This window comes from Parambassis ranga, chromosome 19, assembly GCF_900634625.1.
Source record: "Parambassis ranga chromosome 19, fParRan2.1, whole genome shotgun sequence".
NCBI classification, from domain to species: Eukaryota; Metazoa; Chordata; class Actinopteri; family Ambassidae; genus Parambassis; species Parambassis ranga.
In genome coordinates, this window is record NC_041039.1 from 17,313,761 (window position 1) to 17,335,741 (window position 21,981).

At 42.5% G+C, this 21,981-nt stretch overlaps 1 protein-coding gene across 4 annotated transcripts in view; it reads right to left on the reverse strand.

The window, feature by feature from the left end:
- Nucleotides 1-1,251: 1,251 nt before the first annotated feature.
- plxnb2b (plexin b2b) overlaps nt 1,252-21,981 on the reverse strand; it is a 108,505-nt gene continuing 87,775 nt past the window's right edge. For 3 of the 4 annotated variants that reach the window (XM_028429891.1, XM_028429894.1, XM_028429892.1), the window contains 18 exons: nt 21,083-21,280; nt 19,795-19,974; nt 19,053-19,189; nt 18,604-18,704; nt 18,019-18,248; nt 16,255-16,436; nt 14,136-14,202; nt 13,500-13,646; nt 12,273-12,429; nt 11,445-11,545; nt 8,698-8,782; nt 8,158-8,309; nt 7,777-7,937; nt 5,789-5,936; nt 5,527-5,591; nt 5,292-5,367; nt 4,764-4,838; nt 4,185-4,289 (listed from right to left, as the gene is read on the reverse strand). In XM_028429891.1, coding sequence (XP_028285692.1) covers nt 4,185-4,289; nt 4,764-4,838; nt 5,292-5,367; nt 5,527-5,591; nt 5,789-5,936; nt 7,777-7,937; nt 8,158-8,309; nt 8,698-8,782; nt 11,445-11,545; nt 12,273-12,429; nt 13,500-13,646; nt 14,136-14,202; nt 16,255-16,436; nt 18,019-18,248; nt 18,604-18,704; nt 19,053-19,189; nt 19,795-19,974; nt 21,083-21,280 — 2,367 coding nt within the window. Of the gene's footprint in view, nt 4,290-4,763; nt 4,839-5,291; nt 5,368-5,526; nt 5,592-5,788; nt 5,937-7,776; nt 7,938-8,157; nt 8,310-8,697; nt 8,783-11,444; nt 11,546-12,272; nt 12,430-13,499; nt 13,647-14,135; nt 14,203-16,254; nt 16,437-18,018; nt 18,249-18,603; nt 18,705-19,052; nt 19,190-19,794; nt 19,975-21,082; nt 21,281-21,981 lie in introns of all 4 variants that reach the window. The other variant, XM_028429893.1, reaches the window with a different exon arrangement.

Here is a 21,981-nt window from a genome sequence, read left to right on the forward strand (position 1 = left end):
CACCACGCCATCATTGTTTTTATTTCCTACCAAGTTCTTCCCCTTCTCTTCCCACCGCCTCCCCTTAAGGCAGAGGAAATCAAAGCCAAATCTCATTAGGTGGTTTGAAACATGGAGGTGAAATGCAACCTGGTGGTAAACACACAAGCGTCTCCTGCCTGCTGTTTGGGGGTAAAGCATTCCAGGCGAGGAGAAGAGAAGCCAGCAAACATGCAGATTTTAACCCAATTTCTTGTAAGGAACCCAGCACAGATAATTATTCTTTGTGTGTGCAGTATCATTGATTTCTAGTGAAGGGCACAGCTATTTAGAAGTCATATCACAGGCGCAGTCCCAGGCAAATAATGTTGACTCCAAACCTGCTGTAAGTGGAACGTCTTAATAGAAATGTATAGTACTGTACTGCTTCTGATTCTCAATGGACAGTGTTGAGGATGCACTGCTTGCGATAATTAAGTGTAATCAGTCTTTCTTTGGCAGCAGCCCTTGAAGTGATTCTAACTGTTGCTGCATCAGTGATCTGCTCGGTTAGAAGATGGCCTGCGCGGGCCCCTGGTCCGTCTTTGATATCTCCACCCGTGTGTCAGGGTTTGGGTAAGCAGTCAGATGAGGCAATTTTGCCTTTCATCTTTCTTTTTTCCAATTTCATTCTTAGCTGTCAGTACTTAATTAATGTTTTTCGCCACAATTTTTCAACCTTCACTGCAGATGACAGAGATGCGGCGCAGCTGTTTATATTATCAAGTCGTTCCATGAAGCCAGACCTTGGCTTCTAGTTGGTATTCTGAGCCTTGTGACAGGAACCTGATGTGGCATTTGGAGAAAAAAAAAGAAGCATCAGTCATCACCGGGCATGGCGTATATGAAGACTGATGTTATCCACAAAGTTGTTTAGAATGATAATATGCAAGAATATTTGAGATAAAGAGTAAAATGGTAGAAGGACTGAGCCCTCCTCTTTACAGAGCCATTGTCTGTGTCTTTAATTTCCACACATCCAGCCGCTGCTCTTGCCTGTGTTTTATCAGCTGTTCAGTGAAGGTCGGCCACTTAATGAGGTGCATAAATACCAAAAACCTTACAGAAAATATACACTTCACTTTCAACAAGAACTTGGCTGTACCTGTGGCAAGGGTTAGTCTATCACCCAAGGTGATTGTTACTCATGCATTATTCGTGAGGTGTGGGTGTTTTCACTGAAACAAATCAATATTCTAAAAGTGAAAGAAAACACAGCAGATATGAAGGGCGTATATGTCTCTGAGTTTATTCACGGAGTGTATGATGAAACCTGTGGGTAACTGCTCCGTCCACACACAAACTTTTTGTTCAAATTAAGTTCATCCAGTACAACCAGATCATGTACAAGATCATCTTGAGCTGCCTTGGATGGGGGGTGGGGAGGAAATCGTTGGCTCCCATTAAATGGTCCTGCACTGAAAATGGAGCGTCCCAGTTTCTTTTATCATTACAGCACATTCACAAGGTTCAAAATGGAATAAAAGTCTCGACAACTGCACAAACAGTTTTTTTTTTCTCTTTTGTCTTTTTTTTGTTGTTTTGTTTTGTCCCAGGACTCAATGCATAGGATTATACAGTTAGAATACAGTATTTCAACGTGTTTTACAAAGATTTATATGGTATAGGAAACAAGAAATAAAAATAATAACTGCACAGCAGTAAGAAAGATCATTTGTCGAGTATAGATAGTCATTTATCGTACACACTGTGGAATAGCTTAAAAACACAGGGCAAAAAAAACCAAAAACACCATTGGAACAATTTTTTGCGCTATTCAGTCTATATAAGGGCACCCTTTTGACTTCTGACTAATTTAGGGATGCCGGACATTTCTTAAGGGAAAATCCAAATCACATTGGCCACTGTTGTACATTTATTATTCATTTTGGCTTTTTTTTTGCCTTAGCCACCAAAGTCCTACTAAGCACACACCACAGACACCCAAAGGAAATGCAAACATCAAAACTGCAACCGTTAAATAAATCATACTGAAATGTCTTCAGCCTATTGGCACGCAAATGGCTGCAGCAGGGCATCTAGCATTTTAGACAGCACACATTAAGATCACAAGTCCAAATACATTGCTGTGTCTATAGCACTATTCATCATCATAATCACCTAGGTTACCAATAGAATAATTTAGAAACAATATACTATATGTATCATCCTATTCAATAAGGCACATTTTTGGTTAAAGAAAGGCTCTGAAAGAAGCTTCTTGCATCAACTCTGTCAGTGAGAAAGGAGTCAGCAGTAAACAACAGCGGAGACAAGGATGGAGTCTGCAGTCGGCATGCAATTAAGATCAAAAGCCTCCCCTGCTGATTCCATTATACAGAGTGCCACTCTGCACTGCGCTGAGTGGGCAGTGCCAAGTGCTGTTGGTCGGGTTGCCAGGGTGCCATGCTGAGACAGCAGGCAGGCAGGCAGGCTCGAGGTCTGGGCAAAACCTCTATCTGGCCAAGGCAGGAATCGTTAACATTCTGGGGTCTCTGGAGCTCGTTATGCTCCGTCAACTACACACATCTGCGATCAGATACAGGCAGTACAATTAAATCATCTGTCAACAGCAAGACCTACAATTCTGGGATGGCGTTTAATGGCCCAAGAAATATCAAACCCTCGCTCCTACCCTGTCGACACCTCGGCTCTGACACTGACATATCAATATTCCAATTAATATAACAATTATGTACATGATTGAACCCAACCTCCCCCTCAACGTCGTACAAAGGCTAAAACCACTATTATTTGTTCAGAACATACCACTGAAGTACCAAATGCATCTCTGGCAGATTATTAACATCAGCAATGAGCTATTTCATAGCTGTAGAGGCAGAACGCTTGATCATTTTTTGGAACATTACAAGGGTAATACTAAAATAAATGGCACTAAAAAAATCATAAACACAAACAATGCATCATGAATCAGCTTGGATTCTTATCTAACATATTGCTGAATTGCTACCGTATGCAAATATACTTATTAAGCTAATGCAACTGTCCACTGTGGCTCATGGTATACTGACATTATTGCAGGGCTAATATGAGTGACATGGCTCCATGGCAGAATATAGTTGCTTCTTGCTGACACTTAAAAACAAAACAACAAAAAAAAACAAAAAAATAACAGAAATGTTTTAAAAATGTCTGAAATGTCTTCCTGTGCTTTAATAGAAGTGGAATGTTTCATGGCACTGTACAATAAAGGGAGACAGACTGTGCTATTATCAATTTCCACAAGCACAAATGGCAATCCAGCTTGTCAAAAGCAAAGAATGTAACTCAAAACGTTTCTGAAACTACCAGTGACCTGTCATTCATATGAGCCTGTACATTGTTAGATTAACCAGTGTCCTTGTGAGGACCCTTTGGTCTCTGTCATAAAGCTCAAGGAGAGCGCAGGCTCCAGTGTGTTACTGGGGTACAGGTGGGGGTGAGGGGGTTAAACTGACGGGAAGCAGGCGTCCCCCTCGCCTTCACGCCTGACAGTAGGCATCCTGTGTGTGCACACGCATTCCCACATTTACAACCCACACAGACACACACACATACACACACAACTTTAGCAACACATGCTCATGTTCACATGTACTTCACACAGACGTCTACGCACACACAGGCTAATAAAAACACTATCCGCACCACAAGGTGATCCATTTAAAAAGATATTTTTTTTCTTATAAAGCTTTCCGCATAAAGACTGCACAATAAAAAAAATATATAATACAACTCTTAAAACCTTTTCTACACAGAGAGAAATTGAACATCTGATTATCTTCAATGCCAGTGCTCCACGGAGGGGCTTAATTCTCAGAGAGACACAGTTCTCCCGCACTGCATTGTGGGAGCACTATTCAGTGAAGCATGGAGTGAGCGCGCAGACCTTTAAGGTTTGGCAAGTGAGCTTTAAGGCGTACCTACGACAGTGTAACCCATCATTGTCTTCCTGTCTATCTGCTTTTCATTAGTCCCTGTTACTCCACAGATCTGCAAATTGCCCCAGGGCCATGTTGTAAAAACGTACACGCCCACATGAGTACCTTTTTATTTTTCCTTATTTCCATTTTTCATTCTCTAAAAAGGAGAAATAAGCCCCTGTAGACACTGGCGATATCCCTCCATCCCCCTCCCTCCCTCCCTCCCTCCCTCCACTCGGTGGGTTAGAGATCAGTCACTTTGTTTTCCAGGGCGGCTGCTATCTGCTGGAGCCGCAGGGTCAGCTGTTTACTCTGGGCAGCTGGGTCCTCGTCTAGGGATGCGATGATCTGAAAGTAGGACGTCAGGTGAGGGGGGGAGTAATGTTGAAAAGTAAAAAAAAAAACAAGGAGAAGGGGGGTGGACAGAGAATAAGAATAAGGGACAAAGAGGAAGAAGACGGATGCAGAATGGGAGGAGAAGATGGTGTTATTTGACATCAAGTCACGTCATATAATCTGTATTGTTTGTGAGCCCCACTTAGGGGAGACTGACAGCCCCATTTGTTTATCCAACTTGTTCATTAGGTTTTGTTTATCCCCTTTTCGTGACCTCAAGTGGCAATGCACAATGGACGCTTAAAATCAATTCCCAGAGCAATTTTCCAATTCACATCCCACAGAAATGCTTTCAATTAAAATTTCATACACACTCTTCTGGCATATCAAGAGTGAAGAGAGGGGAAAAAAGGGAAAAGCAATAATACAGTGGGCAGTAGTGCATTCAGTGGAATAGCCTTGATAGGACAGAGAAGGACCTCTTACCCCATCATAGTATTTGCTGGCGTACTGGTAAAGCTGATGGAGAGCCACTTGTGTGTTCAGTTTGTCCGTGTGAGACTGGAGAACATGAACAACAAATTAAAGGTTAAAGACAAAGTGTAACTAAACTATAACACTGCACACAGATGAGCGACCCACAGAAACAATAGAAAGACCTGGGCAGAAAACCATCTAACATTTGTGAAGGACTGGAGACTAAATTATTAGAGAAACCTTAACTACTACACATTACACAGAATACATGTATGTACTTAACAGCAGTGTAGTAGATAGTGAATGCCTAAAGAAGGAAAATGACGTGCAGGTTTGACAAAGTGCTTCCAAGTTTCCAGATCTGAACAGAACAGTGCAAATTAAGCCTGGCAGAGGAAAACATGTAAACGTCTCTGCAGCTTCAAAACTTCAGACTTGCTGCAACCATGGTTACCAAATTTATTTTGGTAATTAATTAATTTAATGGCAGGGTAAACAACAAAAAATGACAAAGAAAATGAGAGCTTTGCTGCTTACCCGTGACACCTCTGCCAAATGGGTGTTCATGTCCTGGTCACTGACGGGTATCATCTGCCTGATGCCCTTATAGTAACTACACACACACAGACACACACACACACACACACACACACACAGAGGAGACAAGTGGTAGTAATTGCTCCATTATTAACTGTTACTGGAAATGTTTCACAATCTGAAAGTATCTCAAACTCAAATTACAAAAAAAAAGAAAGCGTGGACAGGTACTCACTCATCCACCATCTTCTTATAGGTGGAGATCTCCTTTGCATAGAGTAGTTTGTTACTTGGAGAGTCCTACAGACAGGAAATGACAGCGCAACAGTGAAAACAATGACACTTAAGACTGACTGACCTATGACATCCCACTCCTCACTCCATGCTACTCCTCATGCAATCCACTTTGTTCTTATCTTGTTCATCTTTTCTCCCAGCTTCCCTCATTCCACCCTTCTTTATCCCTCTGCCTTCTCCTCCCGTTCACTTCCACTCACCCGGCTGAGTTTGTGCTCGCTCTTGGTGCAGGCATCCATGAAGGTCTGGGCGATGACGGACAGCGATGCATCCACCACTTCGGATACGTGGACATCAAAAATGAAGTGGGGATTCTTGAGGATGTTCACCCAGAACCTCAGAGGCAGGCTGCACAGGAAGAGGGGGCAAAAAAATAAAAAACAATCAATCCATCAATCAAAATGGTTGTTGTTGCCACAAAATGGAGGAAAATCTCATCAAGCACATTACATGTAAGAATTCATTTAAGTGTGGCAGGCATTTCATGTGTGAGAGCACTGGCCCGAGGTGCTGTACAAGATAATAACAGGGCTGCAGAAAGCCTTTCCTGCAGGTGTCACTTTATTCAGAACAATACCCTTGAGTGTCAGTTTATATTACTGTTTCATATCATGCTGACCTCTGTGAGAATTATTACCATTCAAAAAAAATGAAATAGAAAAAAAATAACAACAGGGATCTGTGTAAAGAGTCAGGCAACGATGCTTGTCTCCTCTCCTGAAGAGTGATTAGAAATGCTAACTTAAACTGCGAAACCTTGACCTTTGAAGTGCCTGAGCAGCCTAACAACCTAAAGCACAGACTACATAATGTAATGCTCGAGTGCTCTTGCTAATTTCCCTTCAGAACAGGAAAACACAAGCTCCATACGCCTCTTTCCAACCTCATATCAGCTCCTAAATTCAAAAGAACGCCGAAAAAATAGTTATTTTCAAAAAAAACGCTGCTCCCTGATCGGAGCGAATGTCCCGCCATCTGAGACAGGAAACACACGCAGTGTAAAATTCATACTGGTTCGGTAATATCTCTGGAGAACGCTGCAGTGAGAATACAATAGAAGCACAAAAATAGCAATGTTGCTATAATCACAGAATTAAATTAGCTTGGGACATAATTACCATGTTTGTTTGTTGTTATGCCTCATACACACATTCATATTTAATACATGGCCCTCAGTTGATTTGATAAACAGAACGGGTGGATGCAGAACGTGGTGTGGAGTGTAGTAAGTAATTAAATCGCTCATCTCCTGTCCTTGTGTGGGTGCTCTCTTGCCAGCCTTGCGTCAATCACTGGCATCTACATGCAACACGTCGTCTTGTATGCTTGAGCCTTAGTCGACGTGACACTAATTTATGCACTTAAATGTCACATGGGAGCAGGGGGATTGCAAATGCAAACTAAGTGAGCTGAAATGGTCCATTTATATTCAGTTCTGCCTGGGATAAGTAAGTTTTATTTCTTGGTGAGTTCTGCTGTTATCTCAGCAGGCAGTATTTGTGGTGCTGGTCAACGTTTGTGTGTGTCAGTCGAGGAAAGTACAGGTGAGTACATTAAGTACCTTCCATTATATATATATATATATATATATATAGTGAAAGACTGAACTGGTCAGATCATTTAATTTATAAACAGACAGGGTCTACATCATCCTGAAAGCATTTATATATATATATACATATATAAATGCTTAATTTCCTCTTAATTGTTCTTAATTTCCTCTTATGATTATAAGTATTATGTCTGATGCTGATAAAATGTATGATGTGGTTGTTGTAGCGGGACTACAGATGGATTTTAGCTTGTGAGCGACAATCTGGTACAAGCACCTCTGTTCTTTTGAGCTTAATGTTATTGTAAATAATACAATAAATAAACTCAATATTCCCTTTTATTACTGAGATACTGACTAAACAAATCAAAAAAGGTTCCACCAAATGATGATCTAAATTGAAATTCATGTGATACTCCCTTCACATACATGTAGCAGCAGCAGTGTCTGTTATTCACAAACAGCATGAAAAACTAGCAGCTATATCACAACAATACCACTAATGTAATGATATGCACGCACTTTCCGCTATTGGGGACTAATAAAGATATTCTTAATCTTAATCTTAATCTTAATCTTAATCTGAATCTGAATCTGAATGTAACTCTCAGTGTGTGCAGTCGGATGTATTTGTACCTATTAGTCTTCCAGATGTGGATGGTCTCTTCGTCCACATTGTTGTGTTTCAGCGCTTGCTCGTCCAGGAAGTCAAAGAAATATTTGACAGCTGGTGGGACCACTGCCCCAGAGCACAGCACGCTGCGGAAGAAGTCATCCACAAACTGCTGCAGTGTTCCCTGAAAGAGGCCACAAATTATGTGAGACAGGGCAGAGACGGAGAGCACAGCCAGTAATGTGGAGCACACATGGCTGTTTACACGCAACAGCAGAGCAGCTATTCACTCATTCCTGTTTTTGTCTCCTCCACCTGTTAAAAAACCCCAAAACATTTACACAGCATGTTGGATAGCTGTGTAACAAACATCTGATTACAAAAAAAAGCTTTTTATTTGGTACCTTGACAGAAAGGAGCCGTGTCAGATAGATCTCTGTAATGGCTTTGGTCATCGACTTGTCCTTTATGCTTCCTCGTTTCGATTTGATCTCATCCAGCTCGTCCGCTGGCCGCACCAGGTGAAACACTTTGTCATCTTCCAACAGAGCGTTTCCTGGTGAGGGGGAAACAAACAGCATTTGAAACTTTCTTCTAATAATTCCACCTGTTATTTATTCATGCACACACTCATACTAAGAAGATGGAAAATAGGAGGGCTGATTGTGAACGCAGAGAGAATATCTGAGAATAAATGCTAAACAATCAGCTCTTCTGAAAAGATAAAAGCGCATAAGTCAGTGTGTTATACATAAAACAACATGTATTAGCATGTTAAATGAGTGTGGGGATATTCAGGAAAGCCACAGAGAAACAATGGGAAGGGAAGCCTTATATTTGTGCAAGCATGTGTTTGTGTGTAGAGAGTGTGTGTGTTTGTGTGTAGAGAGTGTGTGTGTGTGTGTGTGTGTGTGTGTGTGTGTGTGTGTTAAAAAGTCACATACGCTCTTCGTGGTTTTCCTGGTTCTGGTCATAGTTCTGTTGCGTGTGCAGCACTCTGGACAAAACCAGCGTGGCGTTATCCCGCACCTGGAATGCACATAGGTCTTTTGTTAGACAGACAACACACACACACACACACACACACACACACACACACACACACTAACACACAGGCCAGAGCACACCTCCTCCACACACCTTTGAATTTAATAGATGCTGCGGCTGCAGTCAGCAGTCTCTTTTAGTGCCCCAGAACTAATTCCTAATCAATGCGACTGAGTGGACATGAACAGTGGGTCTTCATTGGGGTTTTTACAGGCCATTTTCTTTGGCGTCAACCCATTATTGACCCCACAAATACTGTGATTAGCACTACTGTGACACAGCCAGCGAATCTATGGCTGCAAGGCCGTCGCCTGAGAACAACTGTAAGTCATCGGCAGGTTAGATGAAAGGAAGCCTTTGAAAGTAGGGGGGGTTTAAGTGGCCTGAAAAACAGGACAAGCAGCGGACATTTGTGAGCGACCTTTATTTTTCAGAGGATCAATACAGTGCCATGAAGATTTAGTGGGGTTCTGTTGCCACCGACAGGAGCAAAGCCACATCAGGCATCTGGTAGCGCCTGATGAGAAATTAAAAAATGTTTTGGTCACATGTTGAACACTATATTACCAAAAGTATTCGCTCACCCATCCAAATGATCAGAAGCAGGGGTCCTAATCACTTGGCCTGAGCACAGGTGCATAAAAATCAAGCACTTAGACATGCAGACTGTTTCTACAAACATTTGTGAAAGAATGGGCCGTTCTTAGGAGCTCAGTGAATTCCAGCGTGGAACTGTCATAGGATGCCACCTGTGCAACAAATCCAGTCGTGAAATTTCCTTGCGCCTAAATATTCCACAGTCAACTGTCAGCTCTATCATAATGAAATGGAAGCGTTTGGGAACAACTCAGCCACGAAGTGGTAGGCCACAAAAACTGCTGGAGAGGGGTCGGCGGATGCTGAAGCGCAGAGTGCAAAGAGCTTGCCGACTTTCTTCTTGATACAGAGCTCCAAACCTCATGTGACCTTCAGATTAGCCCAAGTACAGCACGCAGAGAGCTTCATGGAATGGGTTTCCATGGCCGAGCAGCTGCATCCAAGCCACACATCACCAAGTGCAATGCAAAGCGTCGGATGCAGTGGTGTAAAGCACGGCGCCACTGGACTCTGGAGCAGTGGAGACGCGTTCTCTGGAGTGATGCATCACGCTTTTCCATCTGGCAATCTGATGGACGAGTCTGGGTTTGGAGGTTGCTAAGGGAACGATACATTTCGGACTGCATTGTGCTGACTATGAAAATTGGTGGAGGAGGAATTATTGGACAATTCCATGCTCCCAACCTTGTGGGAACAGTTTGGAGAGGGTCCCTTCCTCTTCCAACATGACTGTGCACCAGTGCACAAATTGAGGTCCATAAAGACATGGATGACAGATGACATCATATTGAACCCTATGGGTGAGGAATGGGATGGTACTTAAGTTCATATGTGACTCGAGGCAGGTGAGCGAATACTTTTGGTAATATTGTGTATTTTGAATGGGTTAAAATCAACTTTTCCTTCATATCTGCTTTTCATTTCACTCCACACTGGCTCAGTCCTGTATCTTATGAAACAGTGGAGAAGCAGTTCTAAAAATAACGTTTGATTGACAGGCAGCACCTTTAAGTACCACATTTTTTCCATACTTTTAGCTTTGACATAGTTTGCTAGTTATTCCAACGCTGTCCAACGAGCGGGCAGCACGGAGAGTGGGTGAAAACTCCACGCTCTTTGACGTACTTCAACTAGAGAGGCTTTTAAAAGGCTTCGTAGCACCACTTAACCATCTTCTAATATTGAACTTGACGATGTCATACACTACAAATATGGTGTTTCACATGCTTTACGTCTCAAAAGAGAGTTTGAAATACAAGAGACCTTTAATAATACTGTTAAACAGCCACTCTCTTTAGTGTGCTTGTTTTGTGTCCGCCCCCTTTGTATAAGAGATGATGGAGAAATTTGTGGCCTAAGGTTGGAGGCATCGGCTTTAGAAGGTCTATTACTATCTATGGTTTAATCTGGTATCCTCTTCACCTCCCGAAAGTGGTCCACACCAGCAATTATGTCACTGCCACAATCAAAATGGCGACTACTATGGTCCGTCTTCATCTTGAGGGGGAGTTTGTGAGCTGTCAGCATCAAATAAGGAGAATAAAGTGTCTGTAGGACATCCTGCGATCCAGGATAGCAGATATCACCATGTATCCGTCCCCCTCATGTACCAGGGGACTTTTAAAATGCACCATATAACTCGTTTTCTACTCATAATTGACACAAAAATAGATAATTATAGGGAAAATAGTTCTTAAGACGCACAGATTTATTGTTAGGTTGCATGTTAATCGATAACTGTGGAAAGATGCTAACAGTACACTGAGGTCATTTTAAAGATGTGTTGTTGTTGTTGTTAGTGTAGAAATTAAATATTTGTCAGTTTTTATGAAAAAAGACAATAAAAACTCATATGGTGTGTGTTCAAATATTCAAGTCTGAAAATCTGTAGGCTACATACTGACTGAGGTGGTGTGAAAATATTCTACCCTATTCACATCCACACGCCCACTCACATCTATTTACCTCCCTCCTCCGGTCCTTTGCTATTTTCAGTCTTCTGTTTTTGAGTGTTCCATCCTGACAGTACATTTTTGTCAGTACTCACGTTGTAATGTGCCAGAGTGTTGATGCGTTTCCATCTGCCTTCTTTCTGAGACGTCAAGTCCAGATCTGACAGAATCTGCCCCGTTGAGCCGGGCCGCCACTCTGTGGTGAAGGAAACAAAAAAAAAGACAGAGTCGGTCTAAGTTCGGACGAAGTGTCCAGCAGAAGCAGCTGAAGCAGCTGAAGGAGCTGAAGCAGCTCTCTCCTCTGATTTAATGACACATTTGAGTTGATTGTGAGTAGTCCTGCCAGGATTTTCCTGAATAGTTTAAACTTTATTCTAAACTGCGACTTGCACCCCAACATTTTCTGCATCGCTGCGACTTCACGAGCTCAACAGCATCTGTGACATACTGTACGATTCATTACCGCTATCATTGAAATACATCCTTCAGACCCACTGTGAAAAAAAGACGGATCTGTGCTGATCTAAAATGTATGAAGGGATGTGATCTACAGCATACATGGGAATTAAAAACGGCTTTGATGTTGGAAAACGTCTACGGCGCTTTCGCTTTTCAAGTCAGTCCCAAAGGTTTCCGTCTCCTGCAGTGAGCGAAACTTTCTTTACATTGCTGACAATGAATTTCTTTTCACCCACAATGAAGCTTTTTTATTATTCCACAAACACAGACAGAAAATAGAAGATTTTGAATAAGGTGAAATGAAATAAATAGTTTATGGCTTTCTTTAATAAATGCAGGTCTGATTTAATTATAAATTAATTCCACTCTGGACTGAAATCCCACTGCTCCCTGTAACCCTTCCATAATTCATCATTATTAGATGTTTCTGCTTCTCCGTCTCAGGGTGGACCTCCTTCACTCACCCAGAGTCACGCTCTCCACCTTGGGCCGCATGGAGTACGGCAGGTTCCTGTAAACTTGCTCTATGATCTTCTCTTTCACCTGGGAGATGGTGTCACAGTTCAGCACCTTGACGGGCGTCACGTCGGGGCCCTCGCCTTGAACCAACACTTGCAAGGTCTGGTAAACACACACAAACACAAAAATGCACGTTCAGACAGAACGCTAACGCTAACAACATGTGCAAAACTGAACTTGCATTTACAACTATGCAGACATGGCCAGAGCACCCAGCCACCCACCCACCCACTCACACAAAGCACTATTGGGATGTTGTTGTCATGGCAACTGGGCTTCTGTAACCACACATACACACACTGTGGTGACACCTGACAGGGACTCTTGTCACCTTGGCCTGCTAATGACCACGGCTCAGGGGGAGCTAACTCTGACCACATCACCCTTCCACCCTCAGCTGGATCAGTGAGAAATAACTGACCGCTCATCAGAATCAAACACCGGGCAGTCAATGTGATCACAACAGCAGCCTCATCAGCCCATCCACATGTAAGGAGAAGAGCCCACTGTGAATGAGAGCCAACAGGAAACACAGCGTCTGTCTGTGAAATCTAGCTTTTTTTTAATTCAATCACAAGAGGTGATCTATCACAGCAGGAGACATGTAATTTAGGCTAATTTGATAACTGTCCCCGACAATGCCATTACCCATGGGTCTTTTTATTTGTGCTGACTTTAACAGAAAACAGCTGTGTTCACATTAGCTTCCATTATTGAAACACGATACCCCAAAAAAAAAAGAGAGGCCTGCTGGCTTCAGCAGAAGTAGGTGGTGAGGTCGAGGAGGGGCGGCGGAGGGCTTGTACTCTATTCTTGTACCGACTTGTCGTACTTTCACCTCAGCCACACATTTCACTTGCTATATTGGAATGTGCTGCCTGTGTCGTTTTCGAGCTGAGAACATTGACACTGAAAATGGATGTCGCACAAAAGCGGACAGTCGCCTCAGGGTTTTTTTTTGTGTGTGTGTGGGGGGGGTTACCATGGCAACTGCTCAGTGTGTATCTGTGCATGTGTGTGTTGCTCGCCAGGCATAAGACACCAGTGTGTGGTGTTTTTATTGACGCCAAGTTTTTAAATTTGTATGTCTGAGTGTTTGTATGTGTTCTAAGCGTGTCAGTGTGTCAGTGTGTGTGTGTGTGTGTGTGTGTGTGTGTCCCTGTCTATCTCACCAGGATGTCGTACTCAACGTCGTCACCCAACAGGCCTGTGTCGTTGAGGGTGTACTTGGCTTTCTTCACTGTGGCGTCCACGGGTCCTTTCTCGATCTGGTGCTTGATGGCTCGGAACAGTTTGTACAAGGGCTCGCCTGCAGAGTCCTGGTCCACACACACACAAACACACACACACACATGAAGGAACAGAAAAGCCATTTAGGAGTTGCCTCAGCTGTTGTCAAGAAGCTAATTGTTGTGATTAACAGCGCAGAAGACAAATAAATTCACATTGTCAATACAAGCACTGATGAAACAAATGGAGAAATCCATAAATAAACACCAAAGCAGGTCATTACACATAATTCTCTGTATTGGGAATGAAGTGCATTCACTGCTGAAAAAAACAATAAATTATCTATGTAGAGACTGTTAAATGAAAAACAAGAATAAAAACGTCCATTACAGCGACTTAGAGCTCCGTCGTCATGTTTCATCCAGCACAAAGTGAATCAATTATTGCACAACACAATGAGATAATACAAAATATATGTATCATATTTAAGAAGCTGAAGTATCAAATGTTTCACATCGATTGAAAAATGGCCAGGTTAACTATTAAAATGCTGTTTTTTCAAGAGAGACAAACGTTACCTTCAAGAACTGGTAGAGGCAGATAGACATCCAGTTACACAGCATCCGCTCCACCACCGTCTCTGACCTGAAAAACACATTTAATGAGCAACATATGAATAAATGTGTGCATGTCACATCTAAGAGCAGGTCCTGTATATCTGCATACTAAGAAACAGTCAATATTTGCCATCACTTGTTCTGTTTACATGCAGGGGATTTTCTGGTTTCCCCCATTATTCTGAAAGGACAGTATTCCAACTAAGCTGCTTGCATTTCATTAATGTAATCATTATATGCAACCGTGCATGCTCTTTCTGGTAAAAGTTGGCACTGAGACATTCATACATATCCAAAAAACCCTGACGATATCCATGTTTGAAAGAAGGCTGGCTCCATTCTCCCAGCTGCAATGAGGGCTTTTCACTATATTCATGTAAAGCTGACTGTAGAAAGCTGTGGTGAAAAAAAAATCAGACGTATTAGCTGACTGTGCTGTATTATATGTCCAAAAAATGCTCCTATAATGTAATACTGAAATATCCTACATGTCCAAAAGACGTCTTAAGCAGGCCTTCAGAACAAGGAGTGCTGGTTTTGTTGCCAAACACTGTGTCTCGTATGTGTTTATGAGTCTGTGTCTTGTATAATTATACAAGATGCACACTGAATATGACCTTGGAAAAAGTAGAGATATGATACTTGTTGCTTCCAGTATGTCCGCCTGAGAATTCTGAACATTCTCAAGACAGCACTTGACAAACTATCAACAAGGGAAATGTCAGCACAGCTTGTCAGTGTCAAGATATTTCAATCCAAAACTCACGTCAGTGGTCAGTTGACAGAAAGCCCGTCATGATGTCAGATATCCACTGGTGCTGTCCCATTGTTGGCTCATAGCATGCCTAATTAGATGTCTTGTATATAAGGGAGGCCCGTGTTGGCACAATGGCCTAATCAGCATAATGAGCTCCTCCATTGGGGGATAATTAAGATGTGTGCATGAATAACAGACAGTCACAGTGTGCCTGGGCGGCACAGCAGATACTTCAGATCACATAAAGCACCACCCCCCTCCCTCCAAACCCCTCTCTCACACCAGTGATGAGCGACTGTACTGTCACACCAGCCTGGTCCTGCTGAGGAAGGGGGAGCAGCAGTCAGTGGGTGATTCGACCTCGACATGATCATTACAGGGGAAAAGAAACAAGACCACTAAAATTCAATTTTCCTTCCTTTAGGCTTCTTACTTCAATCAATTGAATGTTCAACTCTACAAAGAACTGAGGACATATATTCCAAGCAAGGTTTGGATGCCTGCAAAGTGTATTTTGTGACGTCACCATGACCTCTGGCCACAGAGATTTAATCAGAAACATGTTTTTATTCTTCTTTAAATTTACAGGAAAAGCCTTAAAGCAGAAATGGATTAGAAGAAGAAGAGGAGGACAAAGAAGAACAGTAAAGTGAAGAATAATCCAGCAGACAGCGCCTGGACTCCAAAGAGGAAAAAAAAAAACAGAAGGTGGAACAGAAGGAGGAGGCCTGGAATAGATGGAGCGGCAGTTTGGCTCTTGATAGTGGACAACAGTAGTCAGTGCGAAAAGATTCAACAGAAAACATGGCAACAGAATGAAACAGTCCGCTGCATCTTGAACTGAATCCCAGTCCGTCTCAACTGCCCGATAATATCAGTGCCAGAGTTTTGATACGGGACGAGTCTGATTATAGAGCTGCAGGAGGAGGACGTCTCACAAAGTATCTTCAGCCTCAACAAAGAAGAAACGCCTGCGTTTTCTCTGGGTAACAAGTTGTAATCAAGACTACAGGACAACACAGGACAACAGATGGACACGTTGGCTACTCTATTCTACACCTTTGCCACAAAAAGCATGGACACAGACTCAATTTGTGGCGTAAAATGCAAGTGTGTCTGTCACCATAGCCTCCATGTTGGTTGAAATCCCATAAACCTTTATTCTATTAGCATAAATCATAAATGTTGGGATTCTTGTTAAATGCCACATTAAGTGTGGGTGTAGGTGTGCCAGATATTAAATATAATATCCTGGGTGTAGATTTTAAGGCGTTTAGACTTTGTGACAGGTCCGGTAGCAGCGTGGAGCGGGTCGTCACTCACCTGCGCAGCATGAGTTTGGGGTTCTTGCTGTTGACATATTCTTCCATTAGCTCCAGCAGCAGCGTTCTCATAATGTCGGTGTAGTACTCCAGCTTCCCATGCAGAGCCACTGTCAGCAGGGAGGCAAAGTACACCTTGGCTCTGGCGTTGAAGTCATGACTGCGCTCCAGGGTGCGGATAAACTGCAGACACACACACACAGACACACACAGACACACACAGAAAGCAGTGACGAGCTAAATTAATCATCAGGATGAAGCAAATCCAACATAACATGCCTTTAAATTACCAAAAGACTAATGCTACTGGAAATTATAATTATCAAGGTAAATTTAGTTCTCTGTAAAATATTGTGGCTTAGAAATGATACCAATTAGTGGAAGAAGAATCACCCAGCATATGGAGGTAACACCTCAGAGGCTGCTTCTCTGCCAGCAATATTGGATTAATCAGAATCTTCACACGTCTCCCTCTGCTGTGTCTTCTGTTTCTCACTTCTAATACTGTACTGTACTCCACAAACTGTAGAGCAGAGACCTTTTTTACACAGAGTGGGGACCTATATTTAAAATATAGAATATTTATTGTGTTTGTGTCCACAAAAACAAAAAAAAAACAGCACAAATAGAGAATTACACTAATGAATAATTACCCAAGTAGCTGGGGAAATGTTGGTTTGATGTTTTATTACCCTTTAACAGGTGAAAAACAGCACTAACAGCATATTTCCCCTGCTGCCTGTTATCAGCCTGTCCTGTAGAACTACAGCACAAACACACAAAGAGCCACACTGCTGCTTTCAAACGTGTTTTCTGAGCAGCCTTCAATCAAGAAAAAGTCACTTTATTTGTTTGTTTGCAAACAAGATTGAATTTTTTCTCTCCCTCAACCATCAACCTGCATTATCAGTGTGTGACAACATGATGCAGCCCCACTAATACTGTGAATCCAGGCCATAAGCAGCCTAATCAATGAGTTACCCCCATGTGCAGCTCTCTTGCTTTGGAGGCATTTGCATGGATCCTGGCTGTATGAAAATCTGTATGACAGGAACTCATCATTTGCTTCAGCTCCTGTTAATGTTTTGCCAAAACTCAAATATTCATTATTTGTGAAGCTTGCTCATCTGCAACATTTCCAATCACACTATTAATAGGGACCATTCAGCAGTTGATGGATATTGGTAAACACATGTCGCCGCCGTTCCTATCCAATTTTACACCTTTGCACTGTGTTGCAAATTTGTTTAGTGGAGTTTAGAATTTGTAACAATACATCAAAATAAAGCATTAGTCTTATGAATTGTCTGAGCTGTTGCTGTGTGGTTTCACCTATGTATTCACACATGTTCATAATAAGCTAAGGTTTGGCTTCTGCTGCATGGGTGGTGCTGATACAAACAAGTATCTGGTCATAAAGTTAAGCAGAAAATTTTTGATCTGAGGATGGTGCTTGAGGAAAAGTCAACAGATCCCAACAGAGTGAAGAAATGTCTGCCCCAAATTTTACAGCCATCCATCTGACGGATGCTGATATTTCACTCAGATGCACAAATGTCTCCCTGCTGCTGGTGTTTGATGAAAAGTCACACATCATCCAAGAATGGTACATGTCTTCATGAGATTTAATAGCAATCAATGAATCGATGGTCGCCAAGAAAAGTTCATCTGGACTCTCCCTAGAGACTTAATGTCAGCGGGTGGCTTAAAAGGAAAACTGTGTGTTAGATTCAAATTTAATGAAATGTGTGTGTGCAGTAATTACATTAATGAGGAAGGTCTTGGAGTTCAGGAGGTTGGAGAACTGGTTGAGCGCCTGAGTCACTGTGGCTCTTCTGGCCTCGGGGATGTCGAGCTTCCCTGTGATCATCACATCATTGGCACCGTCCTTAGAGGGTAGGAAGAAGACCCGGTCTGTGTAGGTCTTGTAGTCCAAAAAGGGGATTCGCCCCTCACTCAGCTCATTGGTGTGGTCCTCCATTTCGATCATCAGGTCTGCAAGACAGAAACAAGCCAGTACTACCTCACGTCGTTTAATAAGCGGCTCTCTGCCGTGTGAGCACCTGCTCGTCTGTCTCAATGATGCTGGGAGAGCCACGGTCTCACAGATCTAACTGTGACAGATTGTTTTCTATTGCTGTTACTGCAAAACCGCTCTTCCTAACGACGATAACATGACGTTAAACAGAAGAATTTATTTAATTTACTGCAGCACAATAAATCAAAGAAAAAAGTGTAACCGGAGCTATGAGGCACTTCATTACTTTACAGCTTCAGAGGAACACGGGGGCCTTGAGGGACATTACAGTCGAGCTTCTTTTTTTTTTTTTCACAGCTCCTCGGCTGGTACCTGTGAATTCTTTCTTGCAGCGATCTCGTACGCTCTCCTCCAGATTCTCGAGCTGATGTTTCACCTTCTCATACTCCCGCTCTGCCTGTTGACTCTTTCTCCTATAGAGAAAGCACAGCACAGGTGTCGCGTAAACAAACACGTGAGGGGAGCATCATTTGAGCAACAGCTTGAGTCTAACAGTCTTTTCTCAGTTTTACAAAAATATCCTAGTATTGCTGCAAGTGCGCTGTTCCTGATGTAGGTGTTTGTGAAAATGGAGACACATTTAGCCGAACAGAGAGGGAGTTTTTTTTTAAACTCACACACACTGTAAAAAAAAAGCGATTTAAAATAAGAAGGTAATTATATACAATATACATGTACTACCAATGTTTCTAATGTATATATTTTTAGAAATACTCGTACATCACAACTCTCAAAACAGTTAGATTAAACCGTTGTCTCACCTGTAGCAGTAGACGGAGATGGTGATGATGAGCAGCATGGGCACGATGACAGCAGGGATGATGATGTAGAGGGACAAATCATTCTTGCTCTCGTACTGCACCGAGCCGACCACCCACTCTCCTTTCCCAAATTTGATCTGTGGATAAACACGGAGAGTCAAATTTATTATCGGCACAAACACATTTCAGCAAACCAGAGGCAGATTTAGTGTAGGTCTGTGGGAGAGATCGGACAGAGCTACAGAGGAAAATAAGACAAAATAAATGCCTACATGAACAAATGCAGAAATGTACCACTTTATAATGAAGCTTGTTCTATGTATGTGCCTTTACTATTACAAGTCTGCTAGTTTCACTTCCCTTTGCAGCACACAGGCACAGAAAAGAAACAATAGCTCACTTAGAAGAATTACCCAGAGGAGGGGTTACGGTATTTATCACAATTGTGCCTCAGCTATAATTAAATGTAATTATAAGGGCCTGCAGCTACATGGGAATTGTTCAAGCAGTGAAAAAAGGGCAGTGATGTATGTAAAGGAAGGCATGCCTGGAAAGCTACCTGCAGTCAGGATTCATGGTGCATACATGATCTCATCTGATTGTCTGTGGATAGCTGTGAGCTCATTCACTACACTTAAATACACATCTAAGCTTGTTCTTGGATATTTGTGCACCAGTAGCTTCAATGCAATGATACAAATGCAATATAAAATACTATAGTTGTTTATATGTCTGCTCTGACCATCAGGTCCAGCAGCTCGGGCCGGGTTTCTCTGCGCTGCCGTCTGGAGCGGGCTCTTGGTGCTGTTGGAGGTGGGTCCAGAAACAGCTTGTCATCCTGGAGCGTGTTGACCGCGCACGGAACGTCGCCCACAAACGCCAGAGCCTCTTTGGCCGTCATCGCCTTGGAGAATCCACGACCCTGCAGAGGGGAAAGGAGAACGCAGCGCGTAAAGTGTCATGATTGAATGACATGGGAGGGGGGGGGGCTAATTACCATCAATTACCATGTGTCAAATGAGAAGCAGTGAAAACATTATTTTAAGCATTTCCATTAGTGATGGGTGGGGAATGTGTAACAGCTCCACTGCTCCAAAAATGAGCTAAAAGTAATTAAAAAGATTAAGATTATGGTTTTTGTGAGCACATGTCGAAGTGATTTCTTATTTAACACACTTCAGGCTCTGCTCCAGTCAGACCAGCCTTCCTGGCATCGCAACACACACACTCTGAGATCACACGTCTGCACCAACAGACAGGCTTTCAATTATTCTAATGGACGCTGGAATATAAGGAAGGTGATGCAAACTAGAGTCGGAGTAATTGAAAAGTCCTCAGAGCTTTTCTCCACTAAGTGTGTTTACCACCAGAACTTGAGGAGGGAACTCTGTGGAACCTCAACACTGGCATAAAGCAGCAAATCTGCAGAAACTTTTTCATTTACATATTCTTTCAAACAAAAAGCTTTTTCGTTTTTTACTTATGTTTTATATAGATCCTGGCTTTGTCAAACAAAATAACAATAATAACATTAAGAAGACGAATGTGAAGCATGAAGAGCCGTGTGACAAAGTAACTACAGAGTGAATAAATGCAGACGTATTCAGAATGTCTTTAAATTGATTCATATTTGTGATTTATGTCTTTATTTTAACAACAAGTGTGGGCGACTAGTTAAAGATGGTTTCACCTCTAGTATTTTCTGAAAGATGTAGTTTAAAAGTTGTAAAAAATCATAATAAAAAAGATTTTTTTGTTCGGGGCAGTTTACTAATGTGCCTACTGTGGCATCCACAACCATCACACCTCGGTGCTAAAATGACAAATGTGCTGCTATTTGCATAATATTATATGAAAAAAGAGCGAAGACTTCTGCAGTAACTGCGATTCAGCATCTTTCCCGTTCCATCCTCCGGTCTGATGATAACACCATTTGTCTTTATTCCTTTTAGGCCAAAGGAGGCCGACTTCTTGGTGATGTCACACTCCAAGCTGCGGCATCAAAAGGACCCCGAGCGGTTTGTACTCACGGTGACGATGATGATGCTGGTCTCCGTGATGACGTTCTTGGTCAGCTCGTTGAAGCTGGGGTCGGGGAAGTAGTCGAAAGGCTTCAGTTCCTTCTCGAAGTTGTCCAGCTTCATGTAGGTTCTGAAGGGCTGGTTTAGAGAGCTGTTGACTGTCGGGGACCGGAACATGATGAAGGTGTCGTTCTTTTCAGTGGAGATCTGAGGAGCATTAAAGGGACAGACCGTGTTAGACATACATGGTATAAAGGACATGTTTAACACATGAGTCATGTCTTTTGACAGAGGCCGTGGATTTTTGTTATGCAGCGGGGGGAAGCCTGGTTTGGTAAAAAATGATGTCTCTCTTCAATCATTCTATTAAAATCCCAATCTGCCATCGTGGAATAGCAGCCTCTGATGAATCACAACTCACGCTGAGCCACTCCTCCCCTGGCTTTCTTTGCTCGGTTCTGATTAACTGGACTGATGCTGATATTTCTGTCACTCTCTGATTGTTTCGACCTGACAATAAGTGTGTGACAGCCAAACCCCGCAGTCCTACACGCAACTCAGCTTTTAACAAGGCACAAAACACTGAGTATTATCCAAAAATCCAAGCACATCCAGGCTGCTTTGGATAAGTTCATGTGACCTTTTAACCTTCCAGTAGCTGCGGGCATTGACTGCGCGCACACCGTTTTATGTTGGAATGGAGTGGACTTGCTTTCTGGCATCGGCCTCGTTACAAACACACAAACTAATTTGCAGTATAAAAATGGCACTGTGCGGCTTCACAGAGGGGTCGTGTGCAGGAATATTTCTTGGCTGAGGTTGTTTTTTTTCTTGGAGTCCCTGCTGGGTGCCTGGCAAATGGTCAAAGCCAAGAAATGGGCCAGCCCATAATCCCCTGTGTGTGTGTG